This window comes from Ambystoma mexicanum, chromosome 10, assembly GCF_040938575.1.
Source record: "Ambystoma mexicanum isolate Mex_15411 chromosome 10, UKY_AmexF1_1, whole genome shotgun sequence".
NCBI classification, from domain to species: Eukaryota; Metazoa; Chordata; class Amphibia; order Caudata; family Ambystomatidae; genus Ambystoma; species Ambystoma mexicanum.
The window spans coordinates 855,688,243-855,706,491 of record NC_090932.1 but is presented as its reverse complement, the minus strand read 5'-3'; the positions used below and the strand labels follow the sequence as shown (position 1 = coordinate 855,706,491).

At 50.7% G+C, this 18,249-nt stretch overlaps 1 protein-coding gene across 8 annotated transcripts in view; it reads left to right on the top strand.

The window, feature by feature from the left end:
- LRRC34 (leucine rich repeat containing 34) overlaps nt 1-18,249 on the top strand; it is a 397,826-nt gene that overhangs the window by 198,490 nt on the left and 181,087 nt on the right. For all 8 annotated transcript variants that reach the window (XM_069618532.1, XM_069618536.1, XM_069618535.1 and 5 more), the window contains one exon: nt 13,415-13,498. In XM_069618532.1, the coding sequence (XP_069474633.1) occupies nt 13,415-13,498 (84 nt within the window). The remainder of the gene's footprint in view (nt 1-13,414; nt 13,499-18,249) is intronic.

The following is an 18,249-nucleotide window of genomic DNA, read 5'->3' as shown; positions in this document are numbered from 1 at the left end:
CGATAAAACAATCCTCTGACGAGTCGAGAGGGGACTCTCCTCGTCGGAAGAAAGCTAAAAGATCTCGATCCAGGAGTGGGTCGCACCACTCGTCATCGTCCTCATAGAGTTTCGAAGAAAAAGCATCACAGATCGCCATCTTTGTTGTCGAGTTCCTCCCCTGAACGGGTTGCTTGCCCGACCAAATCGGCCTCACCGGCTGAATGGAAGAGATTGTCTAAAAATGCTTCAATTATTCGAGAATGCAGCATCGACCCCTCGAAGAAAAGCAAGAGTCATGTCCATGTCGGGAAACCCGACAGAGAGAAGGCAAAAGACAAAACATGTGCGTCCTCGGGCCCGGGTGTCCAGGAGAAAACTCCTCAGGAACCGTTGGAGGTTCCATCGAGTTGAGAAAAAACTCCTTCGAAAGATTCGACATCATTGTCCAAAAAATCTTCGACAACTCAGCTGTCAAAGCCCTCCACATCGACAGAGTTGAAAACTTTATCATTGTTGACGCATATGACAAAATCCTCGAAGGAGTTTGAAAAAACTAGAGACTCTTTTACCCCACTGTGAGGGAAAGACTTTAAATCACGTTCTTCAATTTCATGAGGAAAATTTGCCATCTTCTGATCAATCGCATCCTTTTGTATTGAAATAAGAGACGCAATGAGATCTGATATCAGAGGAGTCAAGGATAAAACAATTCCATGACACTGCAAACTTCAAGTGGGATAGACCCCTCTCCCGAAATTGAATTCGTCAGACCAGATCCCTCAGACCATGCTGGTGAGTCATACAGACAGCTAATGTCTAGGGCAGGGGTGCACAACTGATTTTGACAGAGGGCCGAAAGTACCTTACATGAGGACTATAGTGGGCCGAAAAGTAAATGGGGGCGGAGCGGTAGGCGGGGCGTGGCAGGAGGCTTTTTAAACCCCCAATTTGTACTAAACACATGGAAAAAGAATGTTTTTGAGGGGTAACGATTTTTATTTGCATTTCAAACTTACATTTTGTACTACACATTTTCCATTGTTATAATTTATTTCTATTTAGTTATTGTATCTCGCCTGTTTAATTAACTTATATATATTTTATTGACCCTAGATTGGACATGGCCTTCGTTGAGTCAGGTTTCCTCAAAAAGCCAAAGATGAACATCTCCTAACTGTGCCTGTTTTAGCTTTATTATTGGGTTCACTCTTGGAATGCAACACTATGCCCCATGGCCCCCTCACCCCCAACCAAACACTATGCCCCATGGCACCCTCGCCCCCAACCAAACACTATGCCCCAGGGCCCCCTTACCCCCAACCAAACACTATGCCCCATGGCCCCCTGACCCCCAACCAAACACTATGCCCCATGTCCCTCACCCCCAACCAAACACTATGCCCCATGACCCCCTCACACCTAACCAAACATTATGCCCCATGGCACCCTAACCCCCAACCAAACACTATGCCCCATGGCCCCCTCACCCCCAACCAAACACTATGCCCCATGTCCCTCACCCCCAACCAAACACTATGCCCCATGGCCCACTCACCCCCAACCAAACACTATGCCCCATGTCCCTCACCCCCAACCAAACACTATGCCCCAGGGCCCCCTTACCCCCAACCAAACACTATGCCCCATGGCCCCCTCACCCCCAACCAAACACTATGCCCCATGGCCCCCTCACCCATACAGACCCGAACCACCACCCCCCAACTCAGCACACACACATACATGCACCCATACAGACCAGAACCCCCACCCCCAACTCCAAACCCCCCACCCCCCAAATCAGCACACACAAACCAGCACCCATACAGACCCGAACCTCCCACCCCCCAACTCAGCACACACAAACATGCACCCATACAGACCAAACCCCCCACCCCCCAACTCAGCACACTCTCAAACATGCAAACATACAGACCCAAACCACCACCCCCCAACTCAGCACACACACTCTCAAGCATGCACCCATACAGACCCAAACCCCCACCCCCCAAATCAGTGCACACACAGACCCGAACCCCCCACCCCACAACTCAGCACACATACAAACATGCACCCATACAGACCCAAACCCCCCCACCCCCCAACTCTGCACACAAAAAACATTCAAATCAAAATATTCATACACATCCAACAATCCCCCCCACCCCCGCATCTCAACATACACACAAAAAACATTCAAATACAAACATTCATACACATCCGACAACCCCCCCACCCCTGCATCTCAACATACACACAAAAAACATTCAAATACAAACATTCATACACATCCGACACCCCCCCACCCCCGCATCTCAACATACACACAAAAAACATTCAAATCCAAACATTCATACACATCCGACACCGCCCCCACCCGCGCATCTCAACATACACACAAAATACATTCAAATCCAAACATTCATACACATCGACACCCCCCTCCCCATCGCAACATACACACACAAACATAAAGCAAAACAGACCCGACACACAAACACAAACAGACCACTTACCTGAGACGTGCTGGAAGGCAGGTAAGCGGCAGGTAAGCTGGAACGCTGGAATCGTACTACGGCTGGCGTGGTCCAAGGCTGAAATGCGTTCTGGCATCAAGCCTTATGGACCACGCCAGCCGTAGTGCTGGCCCTCCATTGGTGCAGCACACACGCATTACGTGGCTCGTAGGAGCGACGTGGTGCGTGTGTGTGCTGAGCCAATGAGGGCCAGTGTTTTGTCTGGCCCGGAAGACAACAAAGACTTTCCTAATTGGGAAAGTCTTTGTGCCTCGCGGGCCGGACAAAAAAAGCATGGCGGGCCGCAACTGGCCCGCGGGACGTATATTGTGCACCCATGGTCTAGGGTAATAGAATATCTGGGATGGAGTAGACCTGCACCACTTTTTGAGCAGGATGATCTTGCAGATATTTGAGATAAGGGACCCCAGGAGGACCCTATTCTTCGCTTTTATGTAGCCTTACAAAGGCAGGTCAATGCCAACTGGGAGACGCCAGAATTAATTCCAGCAGGAACTACAAAATGAACAAACAAATACAGGGCTTCAAGCAGTGACCCCTGTTACCTAAGTAAACATCCAAATCCTGAAGGTTCGGTTGTTCAGGCCGCCACCTCCACATCTAAAAAGAATGCATACCCAACAATGCCCCAACAGAGATGACAAACGCTATGATGGTATGACAAAAAAGGTCTTCTCTGTGAGAAGTATGGACCTTAAGTTGGCAAATGCCACGTGTGCTCTGGCTAAATTCATTTTTACCCTATGCCTCCTCTCCTGGAACATCTCAGCGTAACCTACCACTCCCGCCAAAGACAGGGCTTCTCCCTCAAATTCAAGAAGTCCCACATGATACCATCTCAAAGGCTCCAATTCAACAGAGCAGTCCTAGATGCATCCTTGGGATAAGCCTTGACACCCGAGGTGAGGGCTCACAACATTCTGCAGATGGTCACCAAATTCCAGAGTGCCCAGTATCTTCCGGCCTCTTTTTGAGGTTGCTCGGCCTCAGGCAGGATGGCAGACCTTCTTCAGGTTGCGAGCGGCATCGCACAGGACCTTCTGTGATGGACCCACGAGGAAAACATTCTGAAGAGAGAACCCTTTTGGCAACCCTCGCTGGAGATAACGGCACTTACGGACGCCTCACTCACGGGTCGTTGGTCTCCATCACTACACATCAACCGTTTAGAGCTGAGGGCAATCAGACTAGCGCAGAAGGCCTTTCTGTCCTCTGTACGGGGAGAAAATGTCCTTACAATGTGTTGGCCATGTACTACCTCAACAAGAGAGGAGGCATAGGGTCATTATTGCTGTGCAGCGAGGCAATGCAGCTCTGTTTCTGGGCAATTCAAGAAGGAGTCTTCCTCTCGGCAGTTCACCTAGCCGCAGAGCAGAACACGGCAGAACACAGCAGTGGATGCTTTGAGCAGGCAGAGCAAAGTCTCCCACGAGTGGGAACTAGCTCATGAAGTCCTTCAAGACATCTTCGCCCTTTGGGGAACCCCTCAAGTGGATCTGTTTGCGACTGGAGTAAACTGGAAGTTCGAGCTGTACTGCTCCAGGGAATTTCCCCCAAGAGGAGCTCTAGGGGACGTGTTTGTAGTGGACTGGGAGTATCCACTCCTGTACGCATTTCCTCCAGTTCCATTATTCCTCACGTGATCAGGAGGTTGAGAAAGTTCAGGAAATCCATGATCCTAATTGCTCCAGATTGGGCCAGAAGGACGTGGTACCCGGACCTTCTGAACATGTCCATCTGCCCTCCAACACGTCTTCCACAAAGAGAGGACCTTCTCTCGCGAGAGGAGGGTTAGGTTCTCCATCCAGAGGTCAAGACACTCAACCTTCATGCATGGTTTCTGAGAGGTTGAGATATAAGGATTGGGACCACCCAGATGCCGTAATGGCGATTTTGCTTTCGGCCAGAAGGCCAGCAACTAAATCCTTGTACCACTGCCATTGGAATACATTATGCAGCTGGTGCTGGAAAAAGAATGTGGATCCTTTTCTGTGCAGTACGCCTATGGTGCTGTCCTTTTTGTTACATTTGACAAATCTTGGGCTCCAGATTGGAACAATAAAGGGTTATTTTGCAGCGCTATCAATCTTCAAGCGCACAACTGAAGAGGTATATCAAGGGGCATTTGATCATACAATTTCTTATCATATGATATAATACGTTATTTATAACGTGTCTGTACACAAGTGTGTCTAGGCGCGACAAGACAAGGAGGACAAAACAGAAGGAGGACAAAACCCAGATCTTACTAGGCTTTCTGTCATTCAGATTGCGCAAGTGCAGGGAAGAGGGAGGGGAGAAGTGAAGGTATCGCAATAAGTGCTGCCGCAGGGTGGCTCATAAGTGCAGAGAGAAGGGACTGTAGGGTTGCTGATACAGATCCTTAAGTGCTGGGGGAGCCCGGAGGCAGTATGAGAGCAACTGGACATGCAGGAGCCTGGGCCTGAGTTCAGTGGGTGGCCTGGTGACCAGTGCATGGAGCTGTCAGGGGCATCAGCAGGGAAGAGGAAGAGAGAAAGCGGAAGCGAAAAGGAAGGTCTTGAGTTGCTTCCGGAACTGGAGGTGGTTCTGCTCAAGTTTGAGAGAGGCAGGGAGGCTGTTCCAGACGGAGTCCCCAGCTGAGGAAAGAGAAATGCCCCCCCCACCACTCACTGCTTGGAGAAGCGTCTGACCTTTAGAGAATTGGAGGTGGATGAGCGGAGAGCTCGAGAAGGAAGATGTTTAAGAAGAGAAAGTTGGAGGTAGTGCGATACCAGGCCCCAGAAAGCTTTATGGACGATTCAAGGGGTCTTGTCTTAAAAATGATCCTTGCAGCCACAGGGAGCCCGTGAAGAGATTCCAGAGCTGGTGAGATATGATGCCTGTGCTTGAGGCCAAGGACAAGTCTCACAGTCCTTTTCTGGATAAGTTGTAAAGGTCGAAGAGTAGAGACGGGCAGATTTAGAAAGAGGCTGTTGCAATAGTCCAGCCTAGAGAGGACCAGCGCTCTGGAGACAGTGAGCTTCTGGGGGAAAGTGAGAAAAGGCAGAATACCTCTGAGGAGGTGCAGCTGATAGTGTGCCTTCTTAAAGGGGCTCACTAATGTGCTTCCTTATACACCGTTTCAAGTGCCGATTTGGGATCTTAATCTTGTGTTCACATTTCTGATGTGTGCTACCTTTGAGCCACTCCATTCATGTTCACTAAGTTTACTAACATTTAACACTATTCTGTTAGTTGCGTTGACATCAGAGTGAGTGTGTTGCAGGCCTTCTCTAGTAAGCCTCCATTTACTATTTTTTACAAGGACAAGGTTGTCATTTGGGTTAAACCTTCTTTTTTTTGCCAAAAATGGTATCAGATTTTCATATTTTCCAGAAAATAGTGCTTCCAAAATTCTATCTGCATCCTCATCCAGGCAAGGAAGAGGAAAGGCTACATAGGCTTGATCCCAGAAGGGCTTTGAGCTTTTACGTTTCACGGATGGCGAAAATACACCAGCATGACGAGCTTTTCATTGGGTACACTAGACATAACTGGGACTTCCAATTACAAAACAAACTTGAATGCTACAGGTTGGCTGGAAAGGATCCCCCTGAAGGCCTGAGAGCTCATTCCACAAGGGGCATGTCGACATCTTCTGCTCTGCAAAGAGGGGTTCCTATAAAAGACTTTTGTGCGACAGCCACTAGGTCTAGCATCCACACATTTAGAAAGGATTACTATCCAGATTCATCCTCTAGCCAGGAAGGAGGATTTGGGAAAGCTGTCCTATATTCAATTAATGACAAAGCTTAAGTCTGAAAATTCTTACTCCCTCCTCCAAAACCCTAACATTGCTTTGGGATTGCTTTGGGAGGAAAGATGAGGAATACGTGAGAGGACACAATCCATTCGAAGAACAAGTTACTTACCCCTGGTAACGTTCTTTCGATTGGATGTTCCTCCCACGTATTCCTCATCGCTCCTCCCAGCCTACCCCACTGTAGAATTTCCAGGCATTACACTTAATGCTCTTTCAAAGTCTGGTACTGTTTTTTTTTTTTATTTATTTTATTTTCAAAACCAAACAAAACACCACACCATACAACTCTTTCAGTACTTAGAAGCATCGGTAAACCATCACATTTTACAGTGTAATTTCCCAAACTCCCCCCTCCTCCCTCAAACTAGAGCCGGCTCACTCATGTCATCTGCAGGGGCACTATCGGGTGGCGCAGTACTTATGCGCTCATCATCCGAGTCCTCCGATTCGTTATTACCCTGGTGAGGGTTTGCCATGGAGGCCACCAATTGCCGCCAGGCCAGCAGGGGCCCTATTTCCTCCTCACCCCCCCTAGTGACCGCTTCAAACCAAACTACGGATTCTGCTTCCGCCCATCTTAGGAGGTCCGCCCACCATAGCTCCACCCTGGGTCTGTGGGCCGCTTTCCAGCCCATAGCAATCCTGCGCTTGGCCAGGACATAAGCTAAATCCTTCATCTTGCTTATGTGCTTTAAGTCCCGGGGCCGGGGAAAAATCCCGAGCATGCATGACCAAGCTGATCCCACGTCCAACACCACTCCCCCACCAGCCAGTTTCGTTTTAGCCTCATCCCAAAATCTGTGCACCTCCGGGCAAGCCCAGAACATGTGTAGCAGCCCCGCTTCCACCTCCCCACACCTGGGGCATTTCTGCGTAACCGAGCCTCCAAACCTTGCAATTTTCCCAGGAGTCAGATAAGCCCTATGGGTTACATACAGTTGGAGTTGTTGGAGTCTCGCGTTCCGGGACACCTTTTTATGGTACCTCTGGGCTCTCTCCCATTGCCCGTCTGTCATGGGTCCACCTACCTCTTCTTCCCAATCCTGTCTCAATTGGGGCAGTTCCTTCCCAGCTTTCGCTCTCAGGAGCTCGTATATCCTCGATATTTCGTGCCCGCCCTCCGAAACATCATACATAGTTTCCAGGGAGGCATCATGGTCATCAGCTAACACCGTCTCAGGCCATCTCTCTCTAACTCGTTTCATAAGCCTAGCGTGGGTTATATATTGGCCTCTATGCACCCCTGTTTCTTCTTGCAACCTCTGAAAGTACAATGCCTCCCCTTCCTGCCATATGTCCCCAAGGGTGGCCAAGCCTACTGGTTCCCAGTATCTACGGACCGACTCAAATAGTCGTTCCCGCACAGCGCCACCAGTGGGGCCTGTTGGGAGAGTGGCTTGGAATCACCCATCATTCTCCATGTTCTGCGCCAGACCTCCCAGCCCAGTCTCAGTAGCCACCCCCTTCCCACCAGTTTGTCCTTCCGCAACCACACCAATTCCCTCAAAAAGTATGGGGCTGAGTCTCCCCGCAAAAGCCTGGCTTCCGCCGAATCTTCAGCCGACAGCCACCTGGCCACATACAGCAGCTGCCCCGCCAGATAATAGAGTTCAAAATTTGGCAGGCCTATGCCCCCCTTATTGCACGGGTTCTGGAGTTTCCACAGGGCTACCCTGTTTCTGGAGTTACCCCACACAAAACCCCTATACACATATGAAGTCTCACAAATAGCCTCCTGGGAATCAAAAACGGGACATTCACAAAAAAATGCAGGAGTCTAGGCAGGATCACCATCTTGAGCAAGGCCGCTCTCCCCTCCCCATCATAGTCCGGGGCAATCTAGACCAAAACACCATGCTGTTCTTGACCCCCTCTATTGCTTTCTCTGTATTATGTTTGTGCTCCGCCTCAATCTTGAGGTAAATATTTACTCCCAAATACCTAAATGTCTCAATCTGCTATGGTATTGCCAAGAAAGGCAGCCTCTGTAACGGGACATTCCTGTATCTGCCCAAGGGAAACTGACTAGACTTCCTAGGGTTCACCGATATGCCCGAGACGGTGGCGTAACGGTCCATCCCCTCCAGCACATACTGCAGGTTCTCTTCCGGATAACGCAGATAAAGGAGCATGTCATCCGCATACAGTGATACCAGGTGCCTACCACTTACTGTGCTAATGCCCACCTCCCCGTATTGTTGCCGCAGGCATATTGCCAGCGGCTCTAGTGCTAGTATGTATAACATGGGTGACCAGGGGCATCACTGTCGGGTCCCCCTGCTGAGTTGCCAAATATCTGGGACTATGGACCCTGTTTTGACTCTCCATCGGGGTGCTGTACAACAACTGGACCCACCTGATGTATCCAGGTCCCATTCTGTATCCCCTCAGGGCCGCTTTCAGCCAAGGCAACCGTACCGAATCAAAGGCTTTGACCGCGTCTAGCGACACGATAGCCAGCTCGCCCGTATCTTCCTCAGTTTGGTCAATAATGTGGTGTAGCCTCCTATGGTTATTAGTGATGTTCCTGCCTGGGATATACCCGGTCTGATCTGGGTGTATCAGCTTACCGATCACCCTCTTCAGCCTATTAGCCACCACTGCCGTAAGTATTTTGCTATCCTGGTTGAGCATGGACAAAGGTCTGTAGGACCCGCACTCCACGGCCGGCTTGCCTGGTTTCAGGAGTGGGATGATCACAGCCTCGCGAAGGGACATTGGAAGTTCCCCCTGCTCCTAGGCCTCGTTGAACATGGCAAGCAGTGGCTGAAGCAGCTCCTGCTTGTAAGTCTTGTAAAACTCACTAGGCAACCCATCCGACCCGGGCGCTTTGCACGTGGGCAGATTCTAAATCACCACCTCCAGCTCATCCGAGGTGACAGGAGCGTCTAACTCCGTGCGTTCTAGGTCGTCCAGGGTGGGCAGCTCTATGTCCTCTAATGTGTCCAGTATGTCTTGACACATATCCTCCCCTGTGTCCTCATACAAATGTCTATAAAACTTGAGGAACTCCTTGTTTACCCCCTCTTGGGTGTTGCAAATGCGACCTCCCCATCCCTAATCTCACTGATCACTGAGCGGGGGGTCTCACTCTTATACAGCCAGGCCAGCAATCTGCCCGGCTTGTCGCCCCCTGCGTGTAGCCTCGCCGTATATTTCTTGTAATTTAATCTACACAGCCTATCCCAGAGTGCACTGCAGGTTAACTGTAGATCCTTTATCTTGGTTCTATTATCACAGGCCTTATCCTCATGTCGTGTGAGGCCCTCCAGCTCCCTTTCCGTTTCCTGAAGTTCCCTTTCGATACCCCCCTGGAGCCCTTTAGATTTGGAAATGGCTACTCCTCGCACCACCACCTTAAACGCCTCTCACAGCATTCCCACAGAGCGTATGCTGCCATGTTTATATCAAAATATTTCTCGATGGCATCCCTCAGATCCTCCCGGAACCCCTCATCTTGCAGTGCCTTTGTCCTAAGTCTCCATGTTGGGATCCGCGATCTGGGGGGTTGGTGTCGCCACTCTACCACCAAAGGTGAGTGGTCAGATAATACTCGGGCCTTGTATTCCGCTCCTACCATTTCTCCCGCTAGCTCAGCCGCTACAAACACATAGTCTAGCCTCGTGTACAAGTCATGTGGCGCTGGGTAGTGCGAGTATTGCCTGCCCATAGGATGCAGCCTTCTCCACACGTCCTCCAGGCCTAGGTCTTCCAACAATGTCCCAAGCGCTTTGGCGGCCGGCGCCATTTTCCCCGCCTCGTCAACTGACCTATCCATTTTGGGATTCAGGGTGCAATTAAAGTCCCCTCCCCACACCACCGCGCCCCCAGCCACGGGGCCAAGTTTGCCGCAAAGGGACCTAAAATAAGCCGCAGTGTCGTGGTTGGGGGCGTAAAGATTTATGATATGCACTTCCCTGTTTTCCAGGAGCCCTGTTACCGCCACCATTCTGCCTTCCGGGTCTACTGTTGAGCTAAGCACCTGAACGGCACATGCGGCGCCACCCAGGTGATAACCCCTCTAGCGTACACTGAGTACGTAGCCCCCACTACATTACCCCTCCATTTTCTCCTGACCACCTCCAGCTTCTCCCTAATGAGAAGAGTCTCCTGCAGCAGGGCTATGTCAATGCGCATCCTCTTTAAGTACAGCATCACTTTATTTCGTTTCAGGTAACTATTAAGGCCCCGCACATTCCAGGTCACAATTCGGAGATTACCCGATGCCATCTACTCAGCCTGTTCCCAACCCACCACTCCCTTTAATCCTTTGATGGTTCGTTTTCCGACTCTCCCCCTTCCCTCTTTCAACAATTCCCCCCTCCCTGTTCCCCAACTACACACCACAGCACACAACCCTCACCAACCCCCCCTTCCCAAAACCCCCCCTTCCCGTTCCCAAACGCTGCCCCGATGCCCCCACTGCACACAACCCTTCCCCTCCCCCCACCCTACCCCATCCCAACAAATGCCCAGCTCCATCCCTGGATCTCAGGCCCACCCGCGTCTGGTCCCTTCTCGAGGCCGAGAACAAGGACCCCGCGGGGTGTCACCGGTCTAACAGTGACCTAACTAAGTGTATTACTAAGGGGTTCGAGGGATGACTCCAAGGAGCTCCCACTTGTCTGAATTGAAAGTTACATCCTGCGGATCCCACCAGTGCATATTTACTGCAACAAATTCCCACTAGCTTAATGTAACTCCATGTACGAGTATCTAGCCAGTGTATAAAGCTGCAGCACTATTCCCACAGGCTTTATTTAAAATAATAAATTCCAGTCCTAGTGTAACTTGGCAAGTCCCCAAAGATGACCACGCCACGTATTACTTATCTCCTACAGTTCCCAACTGGATGTCTGGTTCTTGAGGGCGTCCCTGCATGTCCAGCCAGTCCATGGCAATCTCCGGCGTCTCGAAGAACAAAGTTTTGTTCCTGTAGAACACTTTCAATTTGGCCGGGTAGAGCAACATATATCGATGACCGGCCTCTCTCAAGCCTTCTTTTCACCGCCCCGAAGTTCATCCTGCTACGCTGTACGTGCAAAGTGTAGTCCGGGTACGCCGTGATTTTCGCCGGCCCTCGTTCAATCGTTCCCCCCTTCCGGAAGAACTACAAAATCTTTTCTCGATCCCGGTAGTTCAAGATATTTGCGATCAGCGGGCGCGGGGGGGCTCCTGGGGGCAGTCTCCTTGTCAAGGCCCTATGCGCCCTCTCAACCCCAAACCCCTGGGTCAGTGTACCGCCAGTTATTTCCTGCAGGAGCATGGATTCTACGTATTCTGTTGGGTTAGGCCCCTCCATTCCTTCCGGCAGGCCAACGATACGAATGTTATTGCGTCTGGCGCGCCCTTCTGCCTCCTCCGCTCTGGTCTCCAGGTTACCCACACGCTGCACTAGGGCATGAAGTTCCGATACATGGGCGGCGCAAGCCGCCGTGTTCGGGGCCATCTCCTTTTCCAGGTTTCCGGTGCGCTCCGCAAGCGTGCGCACATCTTGTCTCAACAGATTGACATCCTCCTGGACGGCACCAATTTTAAGGTCCAGACCCACTTGCAGTTCGTGCATTGCCAGGCCAAGTTTGGTCTCCCAGGCAATTTTCAAGTCTGCAATCGGTGCCAGCACTTCTTGGATCGTGCCCGGCGTTCAGGTCTCCTTATGGTCTGCAGGGGCACTCGCTGGAGTCCGCAATCCACCAGCCCCCCACGGCCGTCTCCTGTTAAGGCCTGCTTCATCGCGGGGGTCCGCGCCTGCCTTCGCGCCGTCCCAGGAGTCTACCGGCAAAGCCGCTCCAGGGCTTCGCCGTGCGCCTTTGATCCTCCGGCGCTCGCCGTGCGCCTTTGATCCTCTGGCGCTACAGCACCGCCGGCTCCAGGTGTCTGTAATCCGGGCTCCGCACCTCCCAGCCACGCTCGGGTCTCGGAGTGGCCCCCTCTGCGACTCGGCTCTGTTCGTTCCGTGCTTGTTCCCCATTCACGGGCACGGGGACTGCAGGAGCTTCTGTCCCGCCGCAGGGCACCAAGATAAGCGGTGCCGCCACCAGCTCCAGGCGATCACGCTGCAAGCCGCAGCACAGCAACCCTATTGTCCGTGTCCCAGTCTCTGCGTGTACTCTGGCTCCGCTGGGGCCCCCCAACGGGCCAGTTCCACGGTGCTTCAATGCAGGGCACCTCGCACCATCCGGGCCAGCACAGTCGGTACGGCGTACACCGTGTCAGCTGACTTTATCTTCTTCGGCCTCGCGGGCCTTTTATGGCCCTTTGTCCCTCAGCAGCCATTTTGGGGAATGTCCAGTTCGTAGCACGGTCTCCTCTTTCTACAAGCTCCGGTTCCGCGATAATGCCCTTATTTGGGCTGTTTGGGCACTCGTTATGTGCACACTGTATTCATGCACCTTCCGATGCGCACGGGGTACGCACATTCGCCGCCAACAGTCACTTTCGTCCAGGATCAAAGTTGGATCTTACGGAGCTCCCCTGAGAAGCGTCCTCTCACGTCGCCATCTGGCCACGCCCCCCAAGTCTGGTACTGTTAGGACTCACTGATGCTGGTAATTCTGCAAGAGGAAGGCGTAAAAACAGAACTGAAGCCAACGGGCGCTGCACATGCTATATATACCGACGATGATGTCGACCCCGAGATGGAGGCCCTCGAGGGAAATCGAGTCGACCGCATCGATGCACAGCGCCCTCTGCCAAAAGCATTTTTACGAAGTAGCTAAAGCTGGAAGGATATCTATCTAAAGATGAGGAATACTTGTGAGGATCATCCAATCGAAAGAACGTTACCAGCGGTAAGTAACTTGTTGTTCTCAGTTGAGGGGGTGCCACACCTTTTAAGAAGTGGGATACTGTACGTAGATTCTGCCTGAAAGGTGTACAAGATGTTTGGGAAAGGGGAAAAGATTTCGAGCTTGGATACATCAGAAGATGAGATGAGTGAAAAGAAAAAGGCTTAGACAAAAATCGAGAATCCGCCATGCATGCCCTGTCCTTCCCCTTTACATTTCTGCAAAATGTCCTGTTGAAGTATGTTAATTTAGGAATCCAATCCGTCATGATGGCTTCTAATGTTTTTGCATTGATACCTAACTGTTTATGGCGTCTGTATTTGTAGGTCACTCCAGCATTAAGCCATCTAAATCTTATGGGTAATGACATTGGTGCAGAAGGTGCAGAATTTATAGCACGAGCACTGCATGTGAGTATTTGACAATCAGTGTTTCACTTTTATGCACATTTAAACATGTTTTCCATTGGCAATCTGCATCAGCTGTCTCAATAACAGTATTTATTCAAGTGGTCCATATTCAACCCATGCAGTAAGCCAACCCCGAATCTGTACCTTGCCCCTGCCTCCTTCCTTTGCACAGCTGGACAGTTAGCAGTTGACCCTGTTTTTTCATTGTTCCCCTCATGATGGTCCATGTGGCAACGAACTGGAATGACATGTTGTGATGGCCTTGTGGTGCGGAAAGACCTCAGGAGTGGGTTTCTCTCTACGTCAACACCTCCGTTTTCCAGCTCAGGAACAGACGAGAGAGAAAGCTCCAAACTGCAGAGCCGTTTTATCTCCACAGCCTGTTCAGTGCCAGTTCCCTGGTGGAGTCATTGTCTAGAACCTTTTGTCCCTTGCTTGAATGTTCTTGGCACCACGTGTTACATCACCCTAATATTCGTTCATGTAACACCATATCTCACAACCTTACTTCAAATCCCAATGGAGGATGAAGTGAAAACAGTTTGGGCTCATTACGGATACATCGGTGCAACTGAAAGTGGTGGTAAAATAGCAGTGCTATGAGTTTTAATGGTGTAGTGGAGAATGTACCTCCAGCTGGAGGAAAATCATCCACTTTACCACCAAAGATTTGCAGATCTACTGTGTGGAATTATGGCTCACAGTAAATCTCAAAATCGCCATGGTGTCCGATAGATTCATAAAATGGAATACACCACTGTCCTGCCCCTTGTAATCCCATGGGAAATTATTGGGACTGAGTGGCAGTAACAGTCATTGATTATGGTGGTAAATCAGCAGACTAACCACAGATTTACTGTCAAACTCATAATGATTTCCTTTATGTAAAAATATTACTATATTTAATATACAATGTCAGAATTATTTTTGTACATTACTTGTGGATATATAGATCTATATTAAACAGCCGTCACATCCCATCTAGGAGCGAAAACCCATGGAGCAGCATGGTCCACTTGCAAAGGTTGACTGCCCAGGATGTCAGGAGCTTCCTACCTAGCCCTCTAGGAAATCGGGGCAATTGTCCCCTGCAAAAAACAAGGCTATACAACTTATTCGAAAAAAGCAATGGTCCGAGGGGAAAAGGGAGACTGGTGAGTGGCTTGACCTTTTGTGCAACGATGGCTTTGGATTGGCCAATAATGGAGATTTATTGGCACAAACCAAATATTGTTTGGCTAAGACTACAAGAGGCAATCACCACTATGACATAATACATTTTTGTGGTACAACATGTGGGTTACTGTCATCATCAGTAAATGCATTTCTGCCTGGGGCCATAAAAGTACATCGTGACACGTACAGAAATCTACAGTAAGTCATTCAATTAAAAAACAGTCCACCCTCACTGCAGTTAAGACGATTAAACCTACCACAGCAGCCTTAGAGCCTGGCAAATATCCAACAGACTATGGGCCTCATCACGAGTTGGGCGGTAGCCTTTAAATGCGGCCTTAACGGGATTAGTGCCTGGAATACCACTGCGCCCGATCACGACCTTACAGAATGGGCGCCAGACCCAAAAGGGACCGCCGTTATTACAGCCTGCTGTAATCCCGCCGCCAACACAGAGCGTTATTACAGACCTGTTACAATTCCATTTCCATTGGTATTACCGCCCGAAAACGGGGGATAATACAACTGGAATTACCCCCAGCCTCCAGCTGGAGGTATATGAACCCAGGTGCCTGGAATAAATCCACAGGTGCATGCAATGCACACCAGAGGGCTACATAAAACCAACCCAGGCCCCAAAACACACTTTCAAACACCATGCTGCCATTCTCTGCTGAGAGCTTTGACATGCAGTTTCACATGCTGCGCCTGGAGCTACAGATGCTGGACAACCAGGGAAGGGCACAGGGAACACAGGGGCGGTGGGGTGGAATGAGGATGAGGAGGAGGAGGATGAGAAGACCAGCCCCAGCTAGGAGTGCACCCATCACAGGGTCAGGCTATCACCCCAGTTAGTAACAGAGGGCAGGCTGGATCGGGCGACCATCACTGAGCTGCTGGTTACAATACAAAACAACATTGGGAGCAGGATTGCCATCCGCACAGCCGTGCCCTCACTGGTCAAACTGGTGGCAGTCCTACAATTCCTGTGGATGGGCACCTTACAACACTCTGTGACCATGATGCATGGCATGGCCCAGTCGACATTCAGTGCAGTCCTGGGCCAGGTGCTGGATGCCCTGCTGTGCCAGGTCAACCTGCACATGGCACTGCCCACCACCCAGGCCCAGGTAAATGACCTCAAGGCACACTTCTATGCCATTGCACAAGTTCCCAACGTCATTGCAGCCATCGACTGCACCCATGTTGCATTGGTTGCACCCCAGGCCCATTTCGGAACCGCAAGCTCTATCACTCATTGTATGTGCAGGTGACCTGTGCGCCTGACCTAATCATCAGCCACTGCTGTGCCCGCTACCCTGGATCCACCCATGACACCATGGTGCTACGCAACAGCACACTGCCGGCCTACATGGAGAGGAACAGGGGCAACCAACCTGGATAGTGGGTGAGTACAAACCCTGCTATAAATGCATGTATAAACACAAGTAAAAAAGGAGGGGTATAGCCACAGGAAGCATTGCCTGCCAATAGGAGGCACCAGCAGCACCCGCAGCATTTACGGTGGGCATCCAAGGGCGCATGTGAACAGCCACCACACCCGGACCCACACATGGTGATGGACACACACTGTTTCAAACACAACAGTGCATCAGACCACAATGACCAGAATGCACACTGAATGTGTTGCAGTGCAGAACCACACCTCATCACCCAACAGTGAGTCCATCCAGGGCCCCAGATAGCAATCCGAAGTGAGACGATCCCACTCCCTAGTCCCTAAAGTACTGTGTGAAATGAATACTGAGGAGTAAACATGTACATCAACATCCCAGGGAGAGTATCCCATTAGTGCATTGAAACATGCATCAACTGTAAAACAAAATTGTTGGTGTAATGGACATTTATCATCATCTAGTGATAAAAGCAAATCAAAAGACAAATAGCTACTTCCCCTGATCAGCCAGTCATAACAGTAGCCCCAACCTGGAGGACTCCATGCACCAATGGGTCAACCATATCCAAGGAGTGGTGCAGGTGCAACCGAGGGCACAAGGCTCCCGGTGTCCCTTGCTCAATTATTGAAGGGAATATTACTACACCCTATCACTAATCAAACATGTGAGTTCATGCCTATTCATAATGAGTAAAAGTGGGCCATGCACCCCCTTACCTGTAGTGCTGTGTCTACCTGTGACACAGCAGCCATCCTGTGTGCAGCCAACTGTCAGCCGCCACAGGACTGCCACCTCAACAACACAGGGTGCATGTACAGGACAAATAATGCATGGCATGAAATAGGAAGGACATACACCCATCACACATGTACATTGCATGGCCCTGTTGCTGACAGGAATGCCCACGGTGCATAATGGCAAAATATTCTGATTCTGTAGACCCATGCATGGTACAAATGTCTGATGTTGTCATTCCATCCCATGCAGGTAACTCAGGATACCTGCAGCTCACCTGGCTGATGGCCCCTGTGCGTGACCCAAGAACACCACATGACCACGCATACAGCCATGCCCACAGCTAGACACACATCTGCTTTTGAAGGCACGATTCAGGTGCCTAGATCAGACTGGAGGGGCCCTCATGCATGCCCCGGACAAAGTTGGCAAAATCGTCTTCACATGTGCAATGCTGCACAACATTTGCCTCAGGCGGAATGTGCCCCTACCCCCGACGCAGACAGGCAACCCCCAGGGGATGATGATGACCATGTGGCCGTACCCAAGGCTGATACACACAGTGATGGGGTGAGGGAGGAGAGACTGGCCTGACAGGCACTGATCGATAACTACTTTTGACACAGTAACTAGACCCAATACACAACCTGTACATGTGCTTGCATGTGTCCATTGGCTTCTCTCCACACTGACTTACAGGGGTGGCCTGGGTGCAGTGGCACATGGGTGCTGCCGTGGGTGCCTGTGGTCGCTCCCACACAATACACCATGTCACAATGCCAGGCTCTCGGGTATTCACACTATGGGATGGTGTGGTGGCCTGTTCACATTGCATTTTGGCATTGGGGCGGTTGACTCAGCTTCAGCCTCCTGGTGTCATGATCTCTGCTTCCAAAAGGTCAGGACTTACCCAACTCCCTTGAAAGCAGACCCATAACCCAGGTTCCGAGTGCCAATCAGTCCCAATTGGGACCTTTTGGACCCTGTCCTGGCGCCAGTGGCACCAGGCTCATAAATATGCCCAGTCCCAGCACTGGAAGCGCCGGGCTCATAATGCTTGGGTGGACTTGCCTGCAGCAGACCATGCTGCTTACTTACCTGCCAGTTGAGCCTCTGATCCTCTTCTGTTTGGGACTACTTTTCCTGTTGGGTGGGGCAGGAGCCACTCCCTAGGTTCAGAACACTGGGACTCTTCTGGAAAGCAGGAACTCTTTTTCTTCTAGGCGAGGCTGTGGAAGGAGACACCTAAGCACTACAGGAGGCTATTTAAACCACACCCGATGGATGAATCTTGCTTTGCGTTATTCTGCATCCTCTGCAGCAGAACGCTCATCGTGTCTTCTGCATCTGATCCTGGGCCTAAGGGAAAAAGGCTTACCATCCTGAATCCAGTCTTCAGCAACACCTATAAAGACAAGAAAG